Raw genomic sequence first — 19,061 nt, forward strand, 5'->3', positions numbered from 1 at the left:
TTTTAGTTGAATATTCAATGATCTCTACCCCATTTATTAGCAATGCCTCTTTATCTCCCTCTTGATTTTTACTCGATTTGACTAAAACTGTGTCAATAATATATTGTTTTAATTACTTAGTTCTCATAAGTCCTTATTTTTTAATTTGTTTTCATTATCCCTGGATCTTTATTTTTGCATATGAATTTTATAATCACTTTGACTCTATCCATAAAAAAGTCTTTCTGGGATGTTGAATTGAAATACATTCATAGATTAATATGGGGACAATTTTTCCTTTTAGGTTATTGATTTTTTTCTTCCACAAATATCTGTATTTCAACATTTATTCATGTATTCTTTTATTCCTTAAATAATATTTATAATTTTTCCCATCAATATCTGACACATCTTTATTTTATTTATTTTTTCTGGGTATTTGTGCTTTATATTGCTACGATGAGTTCTTTTTTTCTATTACATTTTAATTTGTTTATTAGAATACTGATCTTTCATTTTCTATGTTGATCTTATATCTAGAAATCCTGCTGGTTTTTCTTATTAGTTGCAATAACTTTCCTGTGGAATATCTTGATATTTTTCAATATAAATGATCACAATTATCTTTTCTACTTTTCCCTTATGTCTTTTATTTCTTCTTCTTATTTTATTGCATTGGCTAGCACTGCCAGTATAATGTTTAAAATTTGTGATGATAATGGGTTTTAGTGTTTTTTTTCCAAATTAATTATAATACCTTTAAACATTTGCCACTAAGTAATATTCTTACTTAGAGTTCCAGTAGATAATCTTTGCTAAGTGTTTTCCATCATGGATGGATGCAAAATTTTGTCTGGTGTTTTTTATTTATCTCTTAGGAAGACCATAGCAATTCTATTCTTTTCTTTGCTTATAGGGAAAATTGCATTGGTGTATATTTTTGATGTTGAACCATTCTTCATTTATAGTGTAAACCCTCTTTATTTATGATGTACTAGATTCAGTTTTCTAGTCCTTATTTAGGATGTTTGCATTTATTCTCATTAGTGAGACTGAGCTATTTTTTTCTTCTAATACAATCTTTTGCTATCACAATTGTATTAAAGAATAAATTGGGTAGCTTTCTGTTTTTCTTCTCTTTAAACAGTTTGTACTGAATGAAGATCACATATTTCTTTAATGTCTAGTGAAATCTCCCTAAAAATCTTCTGGATAATTGTAAGGAGGGTTAAATTCTGGATATTTATTATTTTAAAGTTTATAAGTCTAATTGCATTAGTTTTTTTTTTCTTTTAGGAGTCACATATATTTTATAGAATATTTTCCACTTTAATATTAAAATTTATTTACCAACTAAATCATAGCTTTATTTTATAATCTTTTAATCTTTATTTTAACTGTAATTTGACAACTTTTACATTCAAGATACTGTTTGTTTATGCATTTTGCCCAATATCATTGATAATCCTTGCTCAAAACTTGCCCACAAGAATTATTTATTTTCAAAAATCAATTTTTTGTTTTTTTTGCCATTTCTCATGTTAATGCTATTTTGCTTTACTAATCGCTGCAGTTTTATTATATCCTTGTTTCTACTTTTTTTACATTTTGCTTTTTTGTTTTTTCCTCAATTCCTCAGTTGAATGTTTGTTTCATATTTCTCAATGATTTCTTTATCCTGAGTGTATGAAGTATTTACTAAAATTTTTAATGCATTCCAGAAGTTTTATGTGTGGTGCTTCCTTTGTTGTTTATTCTAAATATTTTGTCTTTATGTTGTTTCAGAGATGAAATAACAAGCGTTTGTCAGAAAAATAAATGTGACACATCATGTTTTTCCTTCCTTTGTCCAAACTGAGGATTTTTTCCATTAAATAATGAAATTTCTTTGATTCTTATGAATATGGTATAATTGACTTCTATTTCCGTGTAGACTTATTTAAATCATGATGCTTATTACCATGACAACCCAAACTACACAAGTTAGCAAATAACCGAGACAAAACCTGCTTTCTAAATAATTCCCCTTCTGCTCCATTTCCTTACCAAAACACCCATATGTGTAATGATTTCCTAAAGAGCTAAAATTTTTGTCTGTAATTGTGCATTTTTTTATTATTTTGTGAGATCATTTTTATTTTCTAATAGAAGAATCTAGAGAAATAAAAAGTATTGGTGTTTTACTGAACCATCATGTACATTATAATACTCAAAAATAACTTTAAATTACCACATAATAAATACAAAATAATCCACTCATGAACTGATGGGCATTTGGGTTGATTCCACATGTTTGCAATTGTGAATTGTACTGCAGTAAACATTTGAGTGCAGGTGTCTTTTTGATAAAATGACCTCTTTTCCTTTGGTTTAATACCAGTAGCAGGATTGCTGGATAGGAGACTAGGTCTACTTTTAGTTCTTTGAGGAATCTCCATACTGTTTTCCATAGGGGTTGCACTAGTTTGCAGTCCCACCAACAGTGTATAAGCGTTCCTTTCTCTCTGCATCCACGACAGCATCTATTGTTTTTGGACTTTTTAATAAAAGGCATTCTAACTAGGATAAGGTGATATCTCATAGTGGTTTTAATTTGCATTTCCCTGGTGGTTAGTGACATTGAGGATTTTTTCATATGGTGACCAGCACACTTTTAACCCTGACTCAAGCGTTACAAAAGTGATACAGGTAACCAAAAACATTCATACCTCAATAATACTTTGAAATAAAAAAAGAGATAAAATGTAATGCATAAATGTCCAACTTCAAAGCCTATGCTCTGAAATAACTACATAATTCTACCAATAAATGTGTTCACTAATGAAAAAAATAAATAAATACAAAATAATCATTAAAAATTTACCAATCTTATAAAAATTGTCATACACTGGACAAATTAGTGGTAACATTTAAATATCAATCATGATATTTGTGATAAAGTGCTTTAAGAATAGTGCAGCTTATTGAACCAATAAAGAACTATGTACTTTTGCCTTAAGGAGATGGAGAGAAAAATAGATTTATCGGATCTGTGAGAATATGACATTTTTAGTATTAAAGAGTAGTTTTCTTTTGTTAATGACCATTATGTTATTTGTGAATATTATTTGAGAGTCAAATAATTTCAATAAAAGATATAAGAACTGCAGTGATTTAAAAAGGCAATATTAATAAAAACCTTCTAGCATTCTACTTCTCTGGCTCTTTCCTGAGCCAGGAGTGCAGGGGCTAAAGCTTGTATATTTTATACAAAGGGGAAAATTCATTACACTGCTGGCCATTCCTGCTCTCTTGTTTCATTTCTAACCAAGGAAATGCATTTGGCCCCTTTTCAACTCCCTGATAACTGTCCTGCTCAATAGAGTTAACCGAATCTGTGTTTATTATGCTCTCGGTGCCTGTCATTTGAGCGTAGTGGCAGTTCTGCCAGAATAAATAATGCTGCAGTGCCGTTCAGAAAGCAGAGCAGAATGTCCCATTCTGGCTCTTCGTGACCCTGTCTCTGCCTGAAAAAAAAACACGAGGAAGGAAATGTCAGTACCGCTAGTTAAATATTGTTTGCCTTTTTCAAATATAATTTTCTAATTGAAGAGGATGTGCTTTTCCATGAAAGGACATTTGTCGCTTTAGTGAGCCTTGTGCTTTGAACTTTTCTCTGTTCACATACTGTCTTGTTAAAAACACATATTCCAAGCTTGGCGACTTTCTTTATGCAGATGTGATAAGTGGTGAAGGTATAATGACTGTGGTTATTTATTGAATTTTGCTACAAATGAGCCAGACTTGGAACTGAAGATTATTACAGTTTATATTGACATTAGCCATGAGGTAGGCACTAACATATCCCTTTTACAGATGAAGAAACTGGAATTCAGAGAGGTTAAGTCACTCAGCTAGGAAGTGGTGGACCTGGGGTATGAACCCCAGCATGTAAGACTCAAAAATCTGGATTTTTCCAAAAATGCCTCCCACAATGAAGACCATCAAAGGAGAGGGGGAAAAGCTTAGTTTTAAACCTAAAAAGTTTAACCCTTAAAAATAAAGTTAATTTCTTTATTTAAAGCAAAATTATTAGAGTTAAATATATACTAGTATGTACTTGCCCCTAAGGACAAGGCTGTTCGCCTTTATGTCTGGGACTCTAGCATCTAGCACAGTGCTTTGTAAAACTAGGTGCTCAATACACATTTAATGAGAAGATGAATGAACTATAAATAAATTAAGTAAAAGCTAGCTGAAAAGCTACTATCAAGAGAAAAGTCATGTGTTAGATTGCAAAAATGTTCCCAATTCTTTATTGTTTTCTGCATCCATTCCCTAAACAATATGACTTTGATGCTTCTCTTACTAGAGGTTAAATCTCTTCCTCTTCCTTTGACTTTGAGCTGGCCTTGTGACTTGTCTTAACCAAGAAAGTACAGCAAATATGATGGCGTGCCAATTCTGAAGCCTTACACAAATCTACTTTCTCGGATCCCTGTCATTGCCATGTGAGTAAGCCCAGGCTGTTCTGCTGGAAGATGACACAGCCACCTGTGTCATCTAGCCAGTAGCCAGGCAACTGTGAGGCATTTGGGTTAGGTCGTTCTGGACCTGCCAGTGCCTGTCAGGTAGCCCAATCTGACACGCAGACTTGTGAACAATAATAAATACTTAATGTGTTAAAGCACTGAATTTTGGGGTGCTTGGTTATCCAGAAGCATCACTTGCTATACATTGCTGTCTAATTATTTTAATTTTACAGCTGCCACTTGAAACCACAAATTGTGAGTCCTTGCATTTGCAAGTGATTGTTAGAAAGGCAGCTCTCCATTTCACTAGCGATTTCAGAGATTGTGAGATGATCCCCTTCCTGGTGTTTTCAGACTCTTTGGTCTATCATCTTCTGGGCCATTAAAATCAGATCCTTCAGATAATGAACACTTTTGTTTCTCAATTCTTCTATTACATTGGAAAGATATCTAGAACACTTAGTAGTTGGAACCACAGGGAAGGAAGTGAATGAAAAGTAGGTCAAAGGATACAAAGTAGCAAATATATAGGACAAAGGAATCAGAAGATCTGTGGTACAACATGAGGACATAGTTAATAAGGGTGTACTGTATTCAGGATTTTTGCTAAATGAGTAGATAATAGCTGCTCTTGCCACGGTGGGGAAAATGGGTAACTATGTGAGATTATGGATATATAAATTTGTTCCACCATAGTATCAGTTTTACTATATATGTATCTTCTAATATCATGTTTTATACCTTAAATATATCAATAAAACTTATTTTAAACTTAAATAAAAAATAAAAAAGAGAGTTTGAATTGGAAGAGGATCGCTATAAAAGGAACTCTTTAAAAAGCCATGATAAATAACAAATTGAACAGAACTTTTTACTGTAACCTACAGCTCATGGGTTGAAATGGTATGTAGCTTTTGTATTTTGTTTGTGCATTTATTCCAAAATGCAGGGTCATTAATTTATGAATGCTATAATTATATCTTTTAGCTGAGTTTTAATTTTTTAAAGGGTAATAGGAAGCAAAAGATCTGGATTCCTATTCTGAGCCTACTGCTTAACATTAATGAAATCGTTAGTAAAACATTTATGTCTTGTGAATCTTAGTTTTCTCAATCCCTGAAATTGTGATAATCACATCCATCTGCCTACATATGGAGGTTTTTCATACATATCTCTTTGGCTTGCTTTTGATCTCAAGACCTATGAATCTATGATTCCTACTTGGAGTAAGTTTAAAAACATCAGTCGCACCCAAACATCTGATGCTCTTGAAATATATTTTGGATAGTTCAGACCAATCCATAGTTTACAGCACTCCAAGACACAATTTTCTGATTGGAATGGCTAAATTAGAAATGATTTAATGTCACACTTTCTTCAATTTTTATTTTTAAAAAATACCTTTTACATTGATATTCTCCTTTAGACTGCCAGTAATAATTTGGAATTTTTATTGAAAATATGTGTTAGTTCAAGGCCAAAGACTAAATCAGAACAACAAAGGTAAATTGTAGTTATCTAATGGGTTTGAAGCAGAGAACAAATCTGCCATGCAGAGTAATATCAAATTATTTTTCTAAAAACAAATGCCAACTATACCTTTGATTTGATCTCTCTATTCTTTCTTTTCTCTCTCCCTTCTCCCTTTCTCTTTCTCACCAATACATTTTTCTGTCTATGTCTTAAATCAGAACCATGGAAGGAACATGGCGACTGGCAGTGGACAGTATTTCCCAGAGAGCATTCTGTGGGATATTAGTTCAAAATGTTTATAAAACAAATTTTACAATTCAAGACAGGGACTTCTTATTGCCAAAAAAAGGGGAAAAAATGTTGTGCATTATCTTGGAGAAGCACAAAGGACTTGTGCAGAGTAGCTTTGAATTCAAGATAAAGAGCGTTCGGATTTAGTTGACCATAGAACTGAGACACATTCGAGAAATTCTTCAGTAGTCCATTTTAAAACATTAAGGAGAATTAGGGCCCAAAGCATTAAATGCCTTAATAGTGTTGAGATTTCTGCAAGTAGAAGCATACATATAATTCAATGTTACCAAAATAGGTGAACTCTCCCTGTTCATTGCTCTCAAACAGACTGGATGCTGCCCAAGGACAGGGACTGGGCTTTACACTCCCAATTGCTGATAGACTGAAGGGCAGCAGAAGCTTCACTGTGCTTTTTAATTGGCAGGTTGAAATAGTGAGGAGCTATCCATAGGCTTCCCTTTCAATCTGCAAAATAGTTATTTGAGCCCCTCTTCTCCTCTCATTGGCAAAAGTTGACACAACCACCTACAGCATTCTTACTATATTGATCTAACATCAAGAAAAGGCAAAATAGGATTAATCACCCTGGGCAATTTCCACCATGGGAAGAGCTAGACATTCTGGGAATTCTCCTAAATATCTGCTGAGTTTCACAGCTCATTCTTAAGTCTCAGCCAGCAGCTCTACACAGTCTTCTCCATACCTCATCACGAAAACTTTTGCTCTCTGCAAATGCAGCCTCACTACTTTATGCCAAAATGGGTGAATTCTGATTGGCCTTCCCCAACCCAAATTATGCTAAAATATATCTAATCCAGTGTATCTCTGAGTCTTAGCAGAACTGGTAGGGCCACTAGTAATAGGTGAATTTTGAACGCTATAAATGCTCATAACCATGACCCAGGTTCACTCACCTCTTCATGGACTCTACCTTAACGAGTGCAACCTCCAGAGAAGGGCTGGAACTCCGTGCAGAATCTAGAGTCCTACCTTGTGGCAATCCCAATTCACAGACATTTGCCATGGCTGGCTTTTTTCTCAGAGAAGCAAGTGACTGGTAGAACTCATCCACCCATTCTCATAGAGGGAAAACTCCCTTTTCCATGGTTAGTAATCAAACTTCTTTTCTGAGTATCACAGAAATCTCCCACTCAGCCAGCTTGGATTACGCACTCCTTTGGGGGCCCTGCCTCTGTCTCTGTCTTTCTGATTTTCTGGCTCAAACCACATGCACATAATTGGGTTTTGCACCTTTTGAGTTTCCCTGTATTTTTCCCTGAGTGTTCCCTGACTGACCTTGGCCATATGCACTGATTCACCATCTTCACTGTAAACCAAATGTGGAAAGCCAAAGTGTGAAGAGTAAATATCTCTCAGAGTTCCTTCTCCTTTCAAACCTGCCCCCTATTTTAAAGGTATCTTCCCAACCTTGTCGAGTTAACCTGATCCTGAGTCCTGAATACATCAGCGGAGCCCCGTCTTCCAGTCTTCTACAAACTGACTCAGATGGAAAGGAGAGGAGAGGTATCTTTTTGATCTAAGACTAAAATTAACATTTCCTTGAAAAAACAAATAAGCTACAGAATTCCTCCATATTCATTTAGGTTTTTATTTTACATTGGCAATTTACAAAAGTTAGTCCCAATATAGTGATGCAGGATCCTGGTTTAGAAGTATGTGGATATAACCACTACCTGTTGCTATATGGCATGTGGAATAATACAGTTGGCCACTGACTTTGAGACAGCAAGAATAAACCACGAGGACTGTACATCTGAGTTGATCTCATATCTTCCTGTTCTTTTGTTTCAAAGCTTTGATTTACGGCGTGCTTCTTTGGTTGATACACCCGGTCAGCAAATCCATCACTCCTTACGACAATGTTCATTAACTAAGGAGCCTCTCTCTTGTTTGTCTCTCTGACTCAGTTGTCTAGATAGTTGGTTGAGCACAGAAACTGCTTCTCTTTATGTTTGTTGGAGGGAGTAAAGTCATCGGTCTAAAGGCATCCCTGAGAAATGGAACTTGGCTTTCAAAGAGTGGTGTGTATTTACCAAAAGTGCCCACAGACATAGGAGGACAGATATAAATCTTAAACATAAATGAAAAAAATAATGGGATAAATACCATCATAATTAGATTCAATTTCAAGAAGAATGTATTTCACTTCTCTTTTAGGCTCTGGGCCACTCAAACATCTTGTTTGTATTTTATTTTCCTGCTGATATCTTTATGTTAATAACTGGTGCTTGAGCCCCTTGTAGTAGCCAGGGTCAATCATAGCAAGGTTCACTATTCTAACATCATATTTGACTTGGCAGTGCCAAAATAAATATGCATTTAAGTGCTTCTCATTTAACAAATATTTAACTAGTAATTGCTATCCCTTTGCATAGTTGTGATTGAAGTGAGCATACATTTTTTTTACCGTTTTATTGAGGTGTAACATAGCTAAAATGCACGTTATGTGTACAGTCCCATGTGATTTTACACATGTAACACAAAAATGTAACCTGTACACAAATTAAGATGTAAAATACATCCAACACTACAGAATGCGCCTTCATGAACTTTTTAAATATCTGGTTCCTTTTGCTCGATATTATTATGTATGTGAGATGTGTATCTAACGTTGAGTGTAGCAGAAATTCATTCTTATTCTATTCCTGTGTAATATTCTTTTATAAAAATATATTTGGACATACCACTACATACTATGACTTAGTTATTTATTTTATTATTAATGGGTACTTGGGTTGTTTCCAGATTTTGACTATTATAAATAAAGCAGCCCTGAACATTCTTTGTGTGTGTGCTTTAGTGGACATTTGTACTTGTTCTCTTGGATACATGCCCGTGAATGGAATTTCTGAGTCATTCAGTAGTCATGTGTTTAGCTTTGGTAGATAAAGCCAAAACACTTTCCAAATTTCAAGTTGAAGCTACCACCAGCCGTGTATGAGGGTTCTAGGTGCTTCACATCCCATAATACAGTTTTGTATCTGTCTCATTTCCGTTGTGGTAACTATTTGCCCAGGTCTCTGTCCATTTTTCATAACCATCCTTTTTAATAACTGCAGAATACTTGGTGTCATATTTACTTAAAGTCAAATTGACTTAGTCATTCTGAAATGAGAGTTGTTTTAGTTAGAAATACATGAGTTACCATAAATTAAATATATATAATTAAATTATGTGGTACATTGGGTTGATTCTTATTTCTAAAGATGCTTTTGGTAACAAAATGTACATATATATCCTTGTTATAAATGCAGCTTATAATAAATAAGAATGTATATTCATTGAAAGTACTAAGTACTCCTGCTTTTAAGCTGTGAGTTGTAGCTTCCACTGATATGAAGGATAGAAATGACATTTTATGATATGCACTCTTATTACTACTGCAGTTATTGATGTACTGCCCATTTTTTAATCCCAAATAGGGACATTTTGCTTCCTGGTTTCTAAGTAAGGCAGAAGTAAACTTGTGCACATGACCAGCGCTTGGGAGAAGTCTCATGCAGCACTTCATAGGCCCTGCAGGCCTGGGACCTAGAGTTAGATGACCTGGTTCACAACCTTGATCCGTCTAATACTAATGTGTGTTAGTATTACACACTAGTGTGTTGTCCTTGGGCACATTACTTCACTATTCTCCATCTCAGTATTCTCCTCTGTAACACTGGAATGATTGTAGTATTTATCTCACGGGGTGGTTGTGGAGGTTAAATGAGGTAAGGCATTTTAAAATGTTCATAACAGTGCTTGGTACACAGTGATCAATAAAGTGTTAGCTCCAATGTTCATCCTTATCCTGGGGTTTTCTTAGATGTCCAAGTTAATTAACTGCAATCTTCCTCTCAGTGGGTCTCCAGTTTTGCACTTCCTAACTTACATTTCCTGTGGGAAGAAGTGCAGGGAGTGACAGCATTTAGGGAAGATGTTGATTTGCACAATACTATAAAGAATTAGGAATTAAGATGGCCACTTTGGTCATCTCTCAGCTTCTAGCTTGACTTTGTCAGCAATTGCGAACACTTTCCATAATTTATGGCATGGTTTCAGAAAGTGATAAGCCTCAGGTACTTTCTTCAGTCGAAGAATAAAAGGAAGAAACCCCCAAAAGTATGCAATCCTGGAACCCCACTTCTCTTTCCCAAGTTCCTCTTGCAGGAACCCCTGAGAGGTTGAGATACACTAAGGAGTGGGCAGAGTCAGCCTCTGCAGTGAGTGCTCCTGGTCCATTAAAAAAACAAAACTTATTTGAACTAAACAAATCAGCATGTTGACAGTATAACTGGTGAATGCCCTAGCACAGCCCAACATCCTCAGGGTCTGCCCGCCGCTGCCATCTGTGGATGTCCAACTGATCCCAAGGGCAGTAAGTCTGGACAACAAGATTGCTCCAGTCTGGAATGGGTTTATATTCATTCTTGCCCCATCTGGCGTCCTATTGATCTATGATTGGCCTAAGAGGCTGACTCAACTCTAATTCAGTCTAAGGGTTTTGTGCCAAAGCAAGGTTAAGCTATTTTCTAAAGTTACTAAATACTTAGGTAACTCTCCAGGGAATCTCCTTGTCTAAGGATGATTGAGGACAAAATGTGGTTTCTACACACCACTAGATCTTTCTGTTCAGATGAAGTGAGTTTGTCCATGTTCTAAGATAGACATTCTCTTTAACTTGGACCTTCCCCTACCCCATACCTAAACATATGAAAGGAAAAATCAAAACCAGAGAAATGGCGTCACATTTAATATTTTGCCTGACATAAAAGGTTTATAATACTAATATACTAATAGAAACTGGACGGTTTTGTAAACTATCAGGAAAGTGTCATAAGAATGTTAAGGTAGAATTGAACTGTAAGAGACCATCTCATTAGTATGTTAATTTTTCATGTCAGATTGCATCCTGGCTGGTCAGATGAACTGTTTCTGTTCCTCTTTGCCAGAAATTGAATGTTGAGTTAAACGCCTCTGCAACAGGAGTCAGATATCAATAAAGGAGCAACAGCAATGCTGACTGCTACATAGTATGGACATTTTGCTAGCTAAACGTTTTTGTAACTATCCTGCCCAGGTTGCTATTGCAATTATAGACATGTATTTCATTCAGTCATAAATGATGAAATAGATTCTTTTAAATGAACATATTATGTCTCCCAGGAATTGCAAAAGTAGTCCTTAAAATGCTTTAAACTTGCATTTAATTTTTCCCTTGACAATGGATTTTCCTTCCCCCCATACTTGGTTTTATGAACCAAGTATGTTTGGAATCAGAGTCTATGAAATGTGAAAAAAATTCATTTAAGAGGAGTATCTTTTCAACAAAAATATATGCTACTCTACATTACCAATTAATACATTACTATCCCCAATATGAATCAGAATCCTTTAATGTGACTCGCTCACCCACACATGCCTTGGTGGCCAAGCATCTCTGTTTTGTGTGTCGACACAAATTTGTCCTCCTTCCAAGGAGGGGAGGTGTGTATGGGGTGACATAGTATCACTGGTATCTCTTGTACTTTCCCCAAAATTCTATCAAAACTATGTGCTGTAATTATAGGGCTGCTGCTGCCCAGGTCAGCTAGGAACCAAGCAGGGGAGTCTGACAGGAGAGCCTGAGGCAGAGCTCCTGATGTAAGTGCACAGAGGAGACACCTGTACTTGAGACCGGTACCTGGCCTTCGGGAGAGCAAGCCCTTTCTCTCCTGACTCCTGGGGTTCCTCCTGCACCTGCTGCGTCTGCTATCGCTGGCCAAACCAGACACCTATTTCTTATTGCTGCTGGGCTCTAACTTCCTCTGGCTGCCCTTAATGTTATTGGTATCCTTTTCCTCCACCAAATAAAAAAATGCCACGACATATATCTAACCGTATGTATTTTTAGATAAAGTGTTTTAAATAAGGTTAGTAATAAAGATTATTATAATACTCAGCATAGAACTTTTAGAAAATTAAGAAATTACCTCTAGGATTACAATTCTATGATATCTACTGTTAAAACGTGCCTTATTTTTTCCTGAACTATGGATTTATTTTTTAACATCGTTCAAATTAATCTATAAGTATACAGAGGGTATACATTTTGTTTCTGGCTTTTTATTTTTAGATAATGTCATTCATGAACATTTTCCATGTTTTCATATTGTCTTTACATACACATCAATTGAATACTTGCTGATTATAAAAATAGCAGTGTTTCAATATAGAAACCTTACAATATGGGGAATAGTAAAAAAAAAAAGTAAACAAAAACTATCTATTTCCTCTTTTCAGGCTTGATTTCTTTTGAGATCTTCTAGACATATAATTGGTTTTTTTCTTTATTCAGAATTTATATATTGCTTTCTGTTAACTGGACAGTTTCTTTAAATTAATCCACCATAGAATGCATGCTATTTAATTAATTGTGGTTTTAGTGTAGGAGATTTGTTATTTCTTTTTGTTGTTATTGTAATTAAGTTAACGATGAATATCCTTGTATATAAGTCTTCATGGCATTTCTGATCATTTTCTTCATATAGGTTTCTATATATGGAAGTATTAGTTCAAATGGTACGAACATTTCAAAGCTTTATGCCATGTAATCAAATTGTTTTTGAGGAAGACCATACCAATTTAAACTCTCAAAAAAAAAAGTGTATGGGAAAATATCTTTCTCATCCTAATTTTAAAATATTATTTCTTTGCAATTTTAATGAGATTGATACTTTCTTATGCCTATCAATCATTTGTATTTCTCTTTTAATTATTCCCTTTATTTATATAGTAAGTTTAAAAAATATTTCTTAAAAACTTAACTTCCACTTATTGGACACACACTATATATTTAATACTAGCTCTTTTTCTAGAACTTTGGATTAACTCTAATTCTACCAACAATCTAATGGACAGATTTCACTGGTTATCTTCATTTTATATGTCATGAAACCACAGCTCAAAAAATTTAAGTAACTTGCCCAAAATTATCTAACTAAACAGTGTTTGAACCAGGATTCCTACCTGAGACTGACCAACTCCAAGTTCATCTCTAAGCTCCTACAAGAGAAATACATCATTTCATTACATGGATAACACACGTGGACACTCACACACATATGCTCACAAACAACCAAAACAAAGAAAGACATCATTCTAAATCTCAGCACCATTGTTAGCAATAAGGGAACATCATTCTCAACATACTTTGTGCAAATTTTAAAGAGAGCAGGATAGAGAGGAAAATGGATGGATGTCAAATGATGGACAGGAGAGATGTATCAGTAGATCTGAAAAAAAAAATCTATTAAAATGAAAGTCACAACACATTTTAAATAATTCCTCTAGTGGAAACTTAATTGTATTTATATTATTTATCCTGAAAAAGAATTTAATAGTTGCAAAAGTGTTCAATAGTTGTGTAATTATACCTTTAAACATTTTTTTTGACTTTTGTCAAAATTGAAATCAAAAAAATAATCACATTTGTGTTCATACCCTTTGATAGTTTCTCACCCTAATATTTAGCTCTGTAATGCATGCAGAGTTTATTTGGGCAAGCTAGTGAGTTACAAAGCTATCTTTATTTTTCCTTATAAAAAACTAAATCAATTAGAGACATGTATTGGATAATTCTTTCTCTCTTCGCTTTATATTCTTTGACATATGAAGTTTGTATTAAGGGTTTTTAAAAGCTCTCCTTCCTACTATGACATTTATATTTCTACCATATACAGCAAATGATCTTATAGGCAGGATGTCATAGAATCATTACTCAACATTTTTAAAGGAAAATTGTTATTTAAGTGACATATTATAGACCCTCAAGTATCATGATTGTGCACTGCTTGTAAGAAACAAGACACAGGTGCAAATCCAGAGGTGGTTGCCAATTTGGTTCTACAGTTTGGACAAAGTAAATAGAGAGGAAATAAAAATTCAGCCACCAACAACAATAATGAGTATCGACACTATAATAACTATAATGATAACAGAATAGTGTACCCACTGGCAGAAAATGAGGACGGCAATTGTCCCACTGACACTCTAGGTCAATGATGCAGAAAAGACAGGGTGCATGTTCTCCTGGGCATTCCAGAATCATCTGGGCACTTTTTGTTTTGCAAGAAGCAATCTCATGCATACTTCCCCATGCGTCCCCCACCCTTTTTCACAAGATCACAGTTGTTAGGGTTGCTGTGACTGACTCAGGTTTATCTTACTTCTTTCCTTACTCACCATGTGGATTCAGAGTTCTGAGATTTTATCCCCCAAGACTGTTGTAAATCCCAAGAATGATAGTTTACATTGAATCACAAGATTGATTTCTTTAAATTATCCTTCAAAGTTCCTCTTTCTCCATTTTTCCTTTGTAAAAATTACTTCTGAAAGACCACAATGTAATTTTTTGAAGTGAATAAATTTGATATATCAAAGAACATGTATGTGACTTAATTGTGATTTCCCTTGTATTGTACTTGTGTGTGATGAAAAAACTCTTGATTTACTGCATGTATAGCCTAAGTAACAGCTAGTGAGAGCCACTTGGTATGCAGGCTGAAGTTCCTTAAGGGAAAGCAAGTCCAATCTAAGGAGCAGACACAAAGACTGTTTTAGAGAAACAAATATTAAACCATCCATATATTGTCACATTTTAAATTTAGAAATCAATGTGTTTTTTTATTCATATATTTGTGTTTGAGTCAAAGCATTAAAAGAACATTTTCTTTTTGACAACTTTCAAAGTTTTTCACCAGACTCTAAGATAATTGTACATTTTTAGTTCAGATTGACAGGGACATAATAACTAATTGAATTCTTATGACCTGAAATACCAAAAAGCAGAGGGTCCGGGGGCGTGGGGGTTAAGGATGTAAGGATGCCCATTTATCCTGGTGTATCATTTTGTTTCAGCATGCAGACATTGGATATTGGAATATTGGACATCTTTGGTTTTGAAGAATTTCAAAAGAATGAATTTGAACAAGTAAGTAGACCTTTTCTGAAATTTTATGAACTTTAACGGCTTTTTTCCAACTAAGTTATTTTTTACTTCAGTATAGACTGCTAGGGTAATGACTTGCAAATATAGAATTAAAATAAGCACTTTACTCCATGTTTTAAAATTAATATCCCTGGTTTGTTGACATATTCATCATTTTTATGTGGCCTTATAAACAAGTGGCATAGTCACACATTAAAAAGAGAGTCACTTGTTTAAAGGACAATACAAGATGAAGATCTGAGTTGTGCTTACAGAAATATTATTTCTACTAGGTCAGAGAGAAGGATGACATGAATATTTGAAATCAGGGCAAAGATCTTCAGAAACCTTGGCCAAAAATCAGAATGGAAATACTCCATTATGCGATATGCTGTTATTTCTAGATACATCTCTGTGCGACATTCATACATAGGACTGCTGCAAATTCATAAAAACACATTACAGAATCACTGGTTATTTCTAAACCATCTATAATTTAGGGCACTTTTTAAAGTGCCAAATTATTAGGCATTTTAATAGTACTGCATGAAGAATTTTATCAAATTAAGTGTATCTAAAAATTAAATGTTAAAGAAGAGAAAAAAGTACAACTTTCCTTAGCAAGCAGAGAAGAAAAATAAACCTGTAAAAAGATAAAAGTAGAGAGATAGAATACTAAACTGCATTACATTATAGAAATAATTACAATGAAGCAGAGTTTGGGGAGAATTTTAATAATTATGTAATTTGTTTGGCTTCATTTTCTTAAGGTAGATCATGTGGTTGTTAATGATACTGGATAAAAAAATTAAATAATATGTATCAGAAACCCAGTCCTGTGACTTTTACTAGCATAGATTTCTTGGCCAAAATGAAGGATCTATAGCCTTGGTTTCTTATTTGTAAAATCAGGATAATGATAGATTTACAGAGCTGTAAGATTAAACGTGAGTAAATAGAGATGCCGGTGTCATTGACTGTCACACTGTACATGTTTAAGAAATGATGGCTAGCTACCATTTATGTTGTAAATGAGAATGCTTAAAATCCTTTTGAAATTTAGCCAACTTTGTTTCTAGAAAAGTTCTGTGTTATCCTGTGTATAGATATTAATTTTGCTGACTCACCTAATCCAAACTGAGTCAGCATGAACCATGTTCCTTACAAAACTTTGCAAAAAGTCTAATTTGAAATAAGATCAAAGATGACATAGAATTCTTCTCCTTTCATACTTTTTTATGGATTAATAGAAAAGGAAAGACTTCATGTTTTTATTTATTTATTGCTTACCATAAGAAAAATAATGATGAACACAAGGAAGAAAGTGGTTAAGTGTGACTAGTAGAATATATATAATATATGCAGGTTTGCAGGCTGCATCTGATGATGTGTTTCTCAGCTCCAATGTTTGAGTGTTGTCAGGCATCCGTATAGATTCCTTGTGTTTTATCTTAAAAAACAGGGACGCTTTGAATGTCTGTAATGAGATTCCCTGGTTTATCCATCTCCTGGTAAAAGTGACAGATGGAATGATGTCATGTAACATCCCTTATGGGGGAACTTGCTCCCAAGCTGCTGCCCCACACTCGAAGAATTACCCATCATGTCTGCACTAAGTACTATGTGCAAAACATTTACATTGTTTTTTGTTGAAACATACTTATTTTGCTACAATTATGTAAATCCCTCATTATTCTTTCTGCTAAATATTTCAATGATATATTGTAGGATGTATTCATAGTCTGAAATTTCTGTATAACAAGGAATGACCTTTTTTTTCCCCAATCTAAATCTCTATTAAATGCCAAAAGCTAGTTTTAGACTGTTTTTATGGGTGAAATCTAAAAACCATTTCTGAAACTTAAATTATTGAAAAAATTATTATTTAAAAAATATATTGTTTTCTTATCAGGTTTGTTTTGTTATCGTGCACAGTCACAACTGGGAGTCATTCAGAAGGATAAATTACTTTCTTTGTGATGAATACAAATCTCATCTTAAAGTGGACTTAGCAAATTTCCTAAATTTGCACATGAACTTTTTTTTTAAAGGCCACTAGTTTGAGTGATACATTTTAGATTCTTTTGCTGCTAACAGAAGGTGGACTTCCTTGTTTTTATTCCATTGCAAACTCTCAACAAAATGCTTAACAAATCAATGCTGTATTCAAAATCAAACCTAGAAAAATACTAATGCCTTTGTAAGTATTTATTTTATTCTGTTTTGAGCTTATTGACCCATTGATCGACTATTCACTAGAATATCAACTCCTTCTGGATTCAAATTGTGTCTGCATTTGCTATGTAATAGAAATTTAACAAATGTGCTTTCAATTGGAATTTAAAGAAGAACACACTGCTAAGAAAAAAAATCTTGATAGTGGATTTCCTAGTGGTTCTTCTTGCTCAGGAATAATGTATGTGTTTCTCAAGAATCATTTCTCTCTAAGAAGCTTGACAAATGTTTAGAATAAGGACACATCCGAGGGGCTATCACTCAGCACCAACATGTCCACATCTCCAAAAGGTCAGCGTCTCCAACCTCATCTTACAGGAGCTCTAAAGATTAAATGGAGGATGCTTACAATATTCTTAAAAGAGAATTCGTTTTAACTAATAGGAAATTCCAATCCTATTTTCTTTGACTTTGTCTTAGGCTTCTATAACAAAATATCTTACCTTAGGTAATTGATAAACAACAGAAATGTACCACTCACAGGCTGGGAAGTTCAAGATCAAGGCACCTGCAGATTGATGTCTGGTGAGGGCTCTCTGTTCCACAGACAGCACCTCGTCCTCACATGGCACAAGAGCAGGGCAGCTCTCTAGGACCTCCTTCAGGAAGGGCACCGATCCTGTTCACGAGGGTGGAGCCATTATGACCAAAGGCTCACTTTCTAATACCATCAACTTGGTGATTCACATCCATATACAAATTTTGAGGGTGCACAAACATTCAGACAATTATAGCCTTTAAATGGATTGTTTCTCTTCAAAATTATTTCTTTTATTATAATAAGGACAATTTTTAGTGTAAAGATTATAGTTGATATAATCCAGCAGTAGTTTGTTACTCAGTATAGAAAGGTACACTAAATAATTTGAGTCCCAAAGTACAATTTGAGAGGCTAATTAGTCTGTCACCCTGATTAATTAATTATATTATCACCCACTTTCTGTTATATAATAGCTAAATTTCATAAAATTTTGTTTCCTTTATTATGTGGCGTTCATACCTAGCACTGCAAAACTATTTCCTAAAGCTTTGATGGGAAAACCTCTACAGTCCACTCTTTTTGTTTGTTTCAGGATACTCTTTAGCATTAAAAATAGTGAATTCCAAGTATCTAAGTCTGATAAATAGAAGGATAATAAACAAGACAAAGGTATTCCCCTACACACTGCAATGCCAATGATGTTAGCAGAGAGAAAGCAATTTGAGGCCTGATAAGTGGAAAGGAAAGGTAAAAATATTCCACATATGATTATGTATCTAGAAAACCCAGAAGAATTAATGAGACCATTGCTACCAACAATGAGAGAACTTGGCAAAGTAGCAAGTTGTAAAATCAGTGTGTAAAATCAGTAACATATATTTTAAAAATATTAGTAACTTGTTAGAAGATGTAATAGAAAAGAAGACAACATTTACATTGTTTAAAAAAAAAAACTAAACAACCTAAATCAGGGGAACTTTAAAACATTTTTGAAAAGCAAAATAGTCTTAAACAAATGGAAAGAGACCATTGCTACCAACAATGAGAGAACTTGGCAAAGTAGCAAGTTGTAAAATCAGTGTGTAAAATCAGTAACATATATTTTAAAAATATTAGT

At 34.2% G+C, this 19,061-nt stretch overlaps 1 protein-coding gene across 1 annotated transcript in view; it reads left to right on the forward strand.

Moving 5' to 3' along the window:
- Positions 1-19,061, forward strand: part of MYO16 (myosin XVI) — a 542,291-nt gene that overhangs the window by 306,994 nt on the left and 216,236 nt on the right. The window contains exon 20 of the mRNA XM_012637927.1: positions 15,159-15,231. Within this exon, the coding sequence (XP_012493381.1) occupies positions 15,159-15,231 (73 nt within the window). The remainder of the gene's footprint in view (positions 1-15,158; positions 15,232-19,061) is intronic.

This window comes from Propithecus coquereli, unplaced genomic scaffold, assembly GCF_000956105.1.
Source record: "Propithecus coquereli isolate 6110/MARCELLA unplaced genomic scaffold, Pcoq_1.0 Scaffold125, whole genome shotgun sequence".
Classification (NCBI taxonomy): domain Eukaryota; kingdom Metazoa; phylum Chordata; class Mammalia; order Primates; family Indriidae; genus Propithecus; species Propithecus coquereli.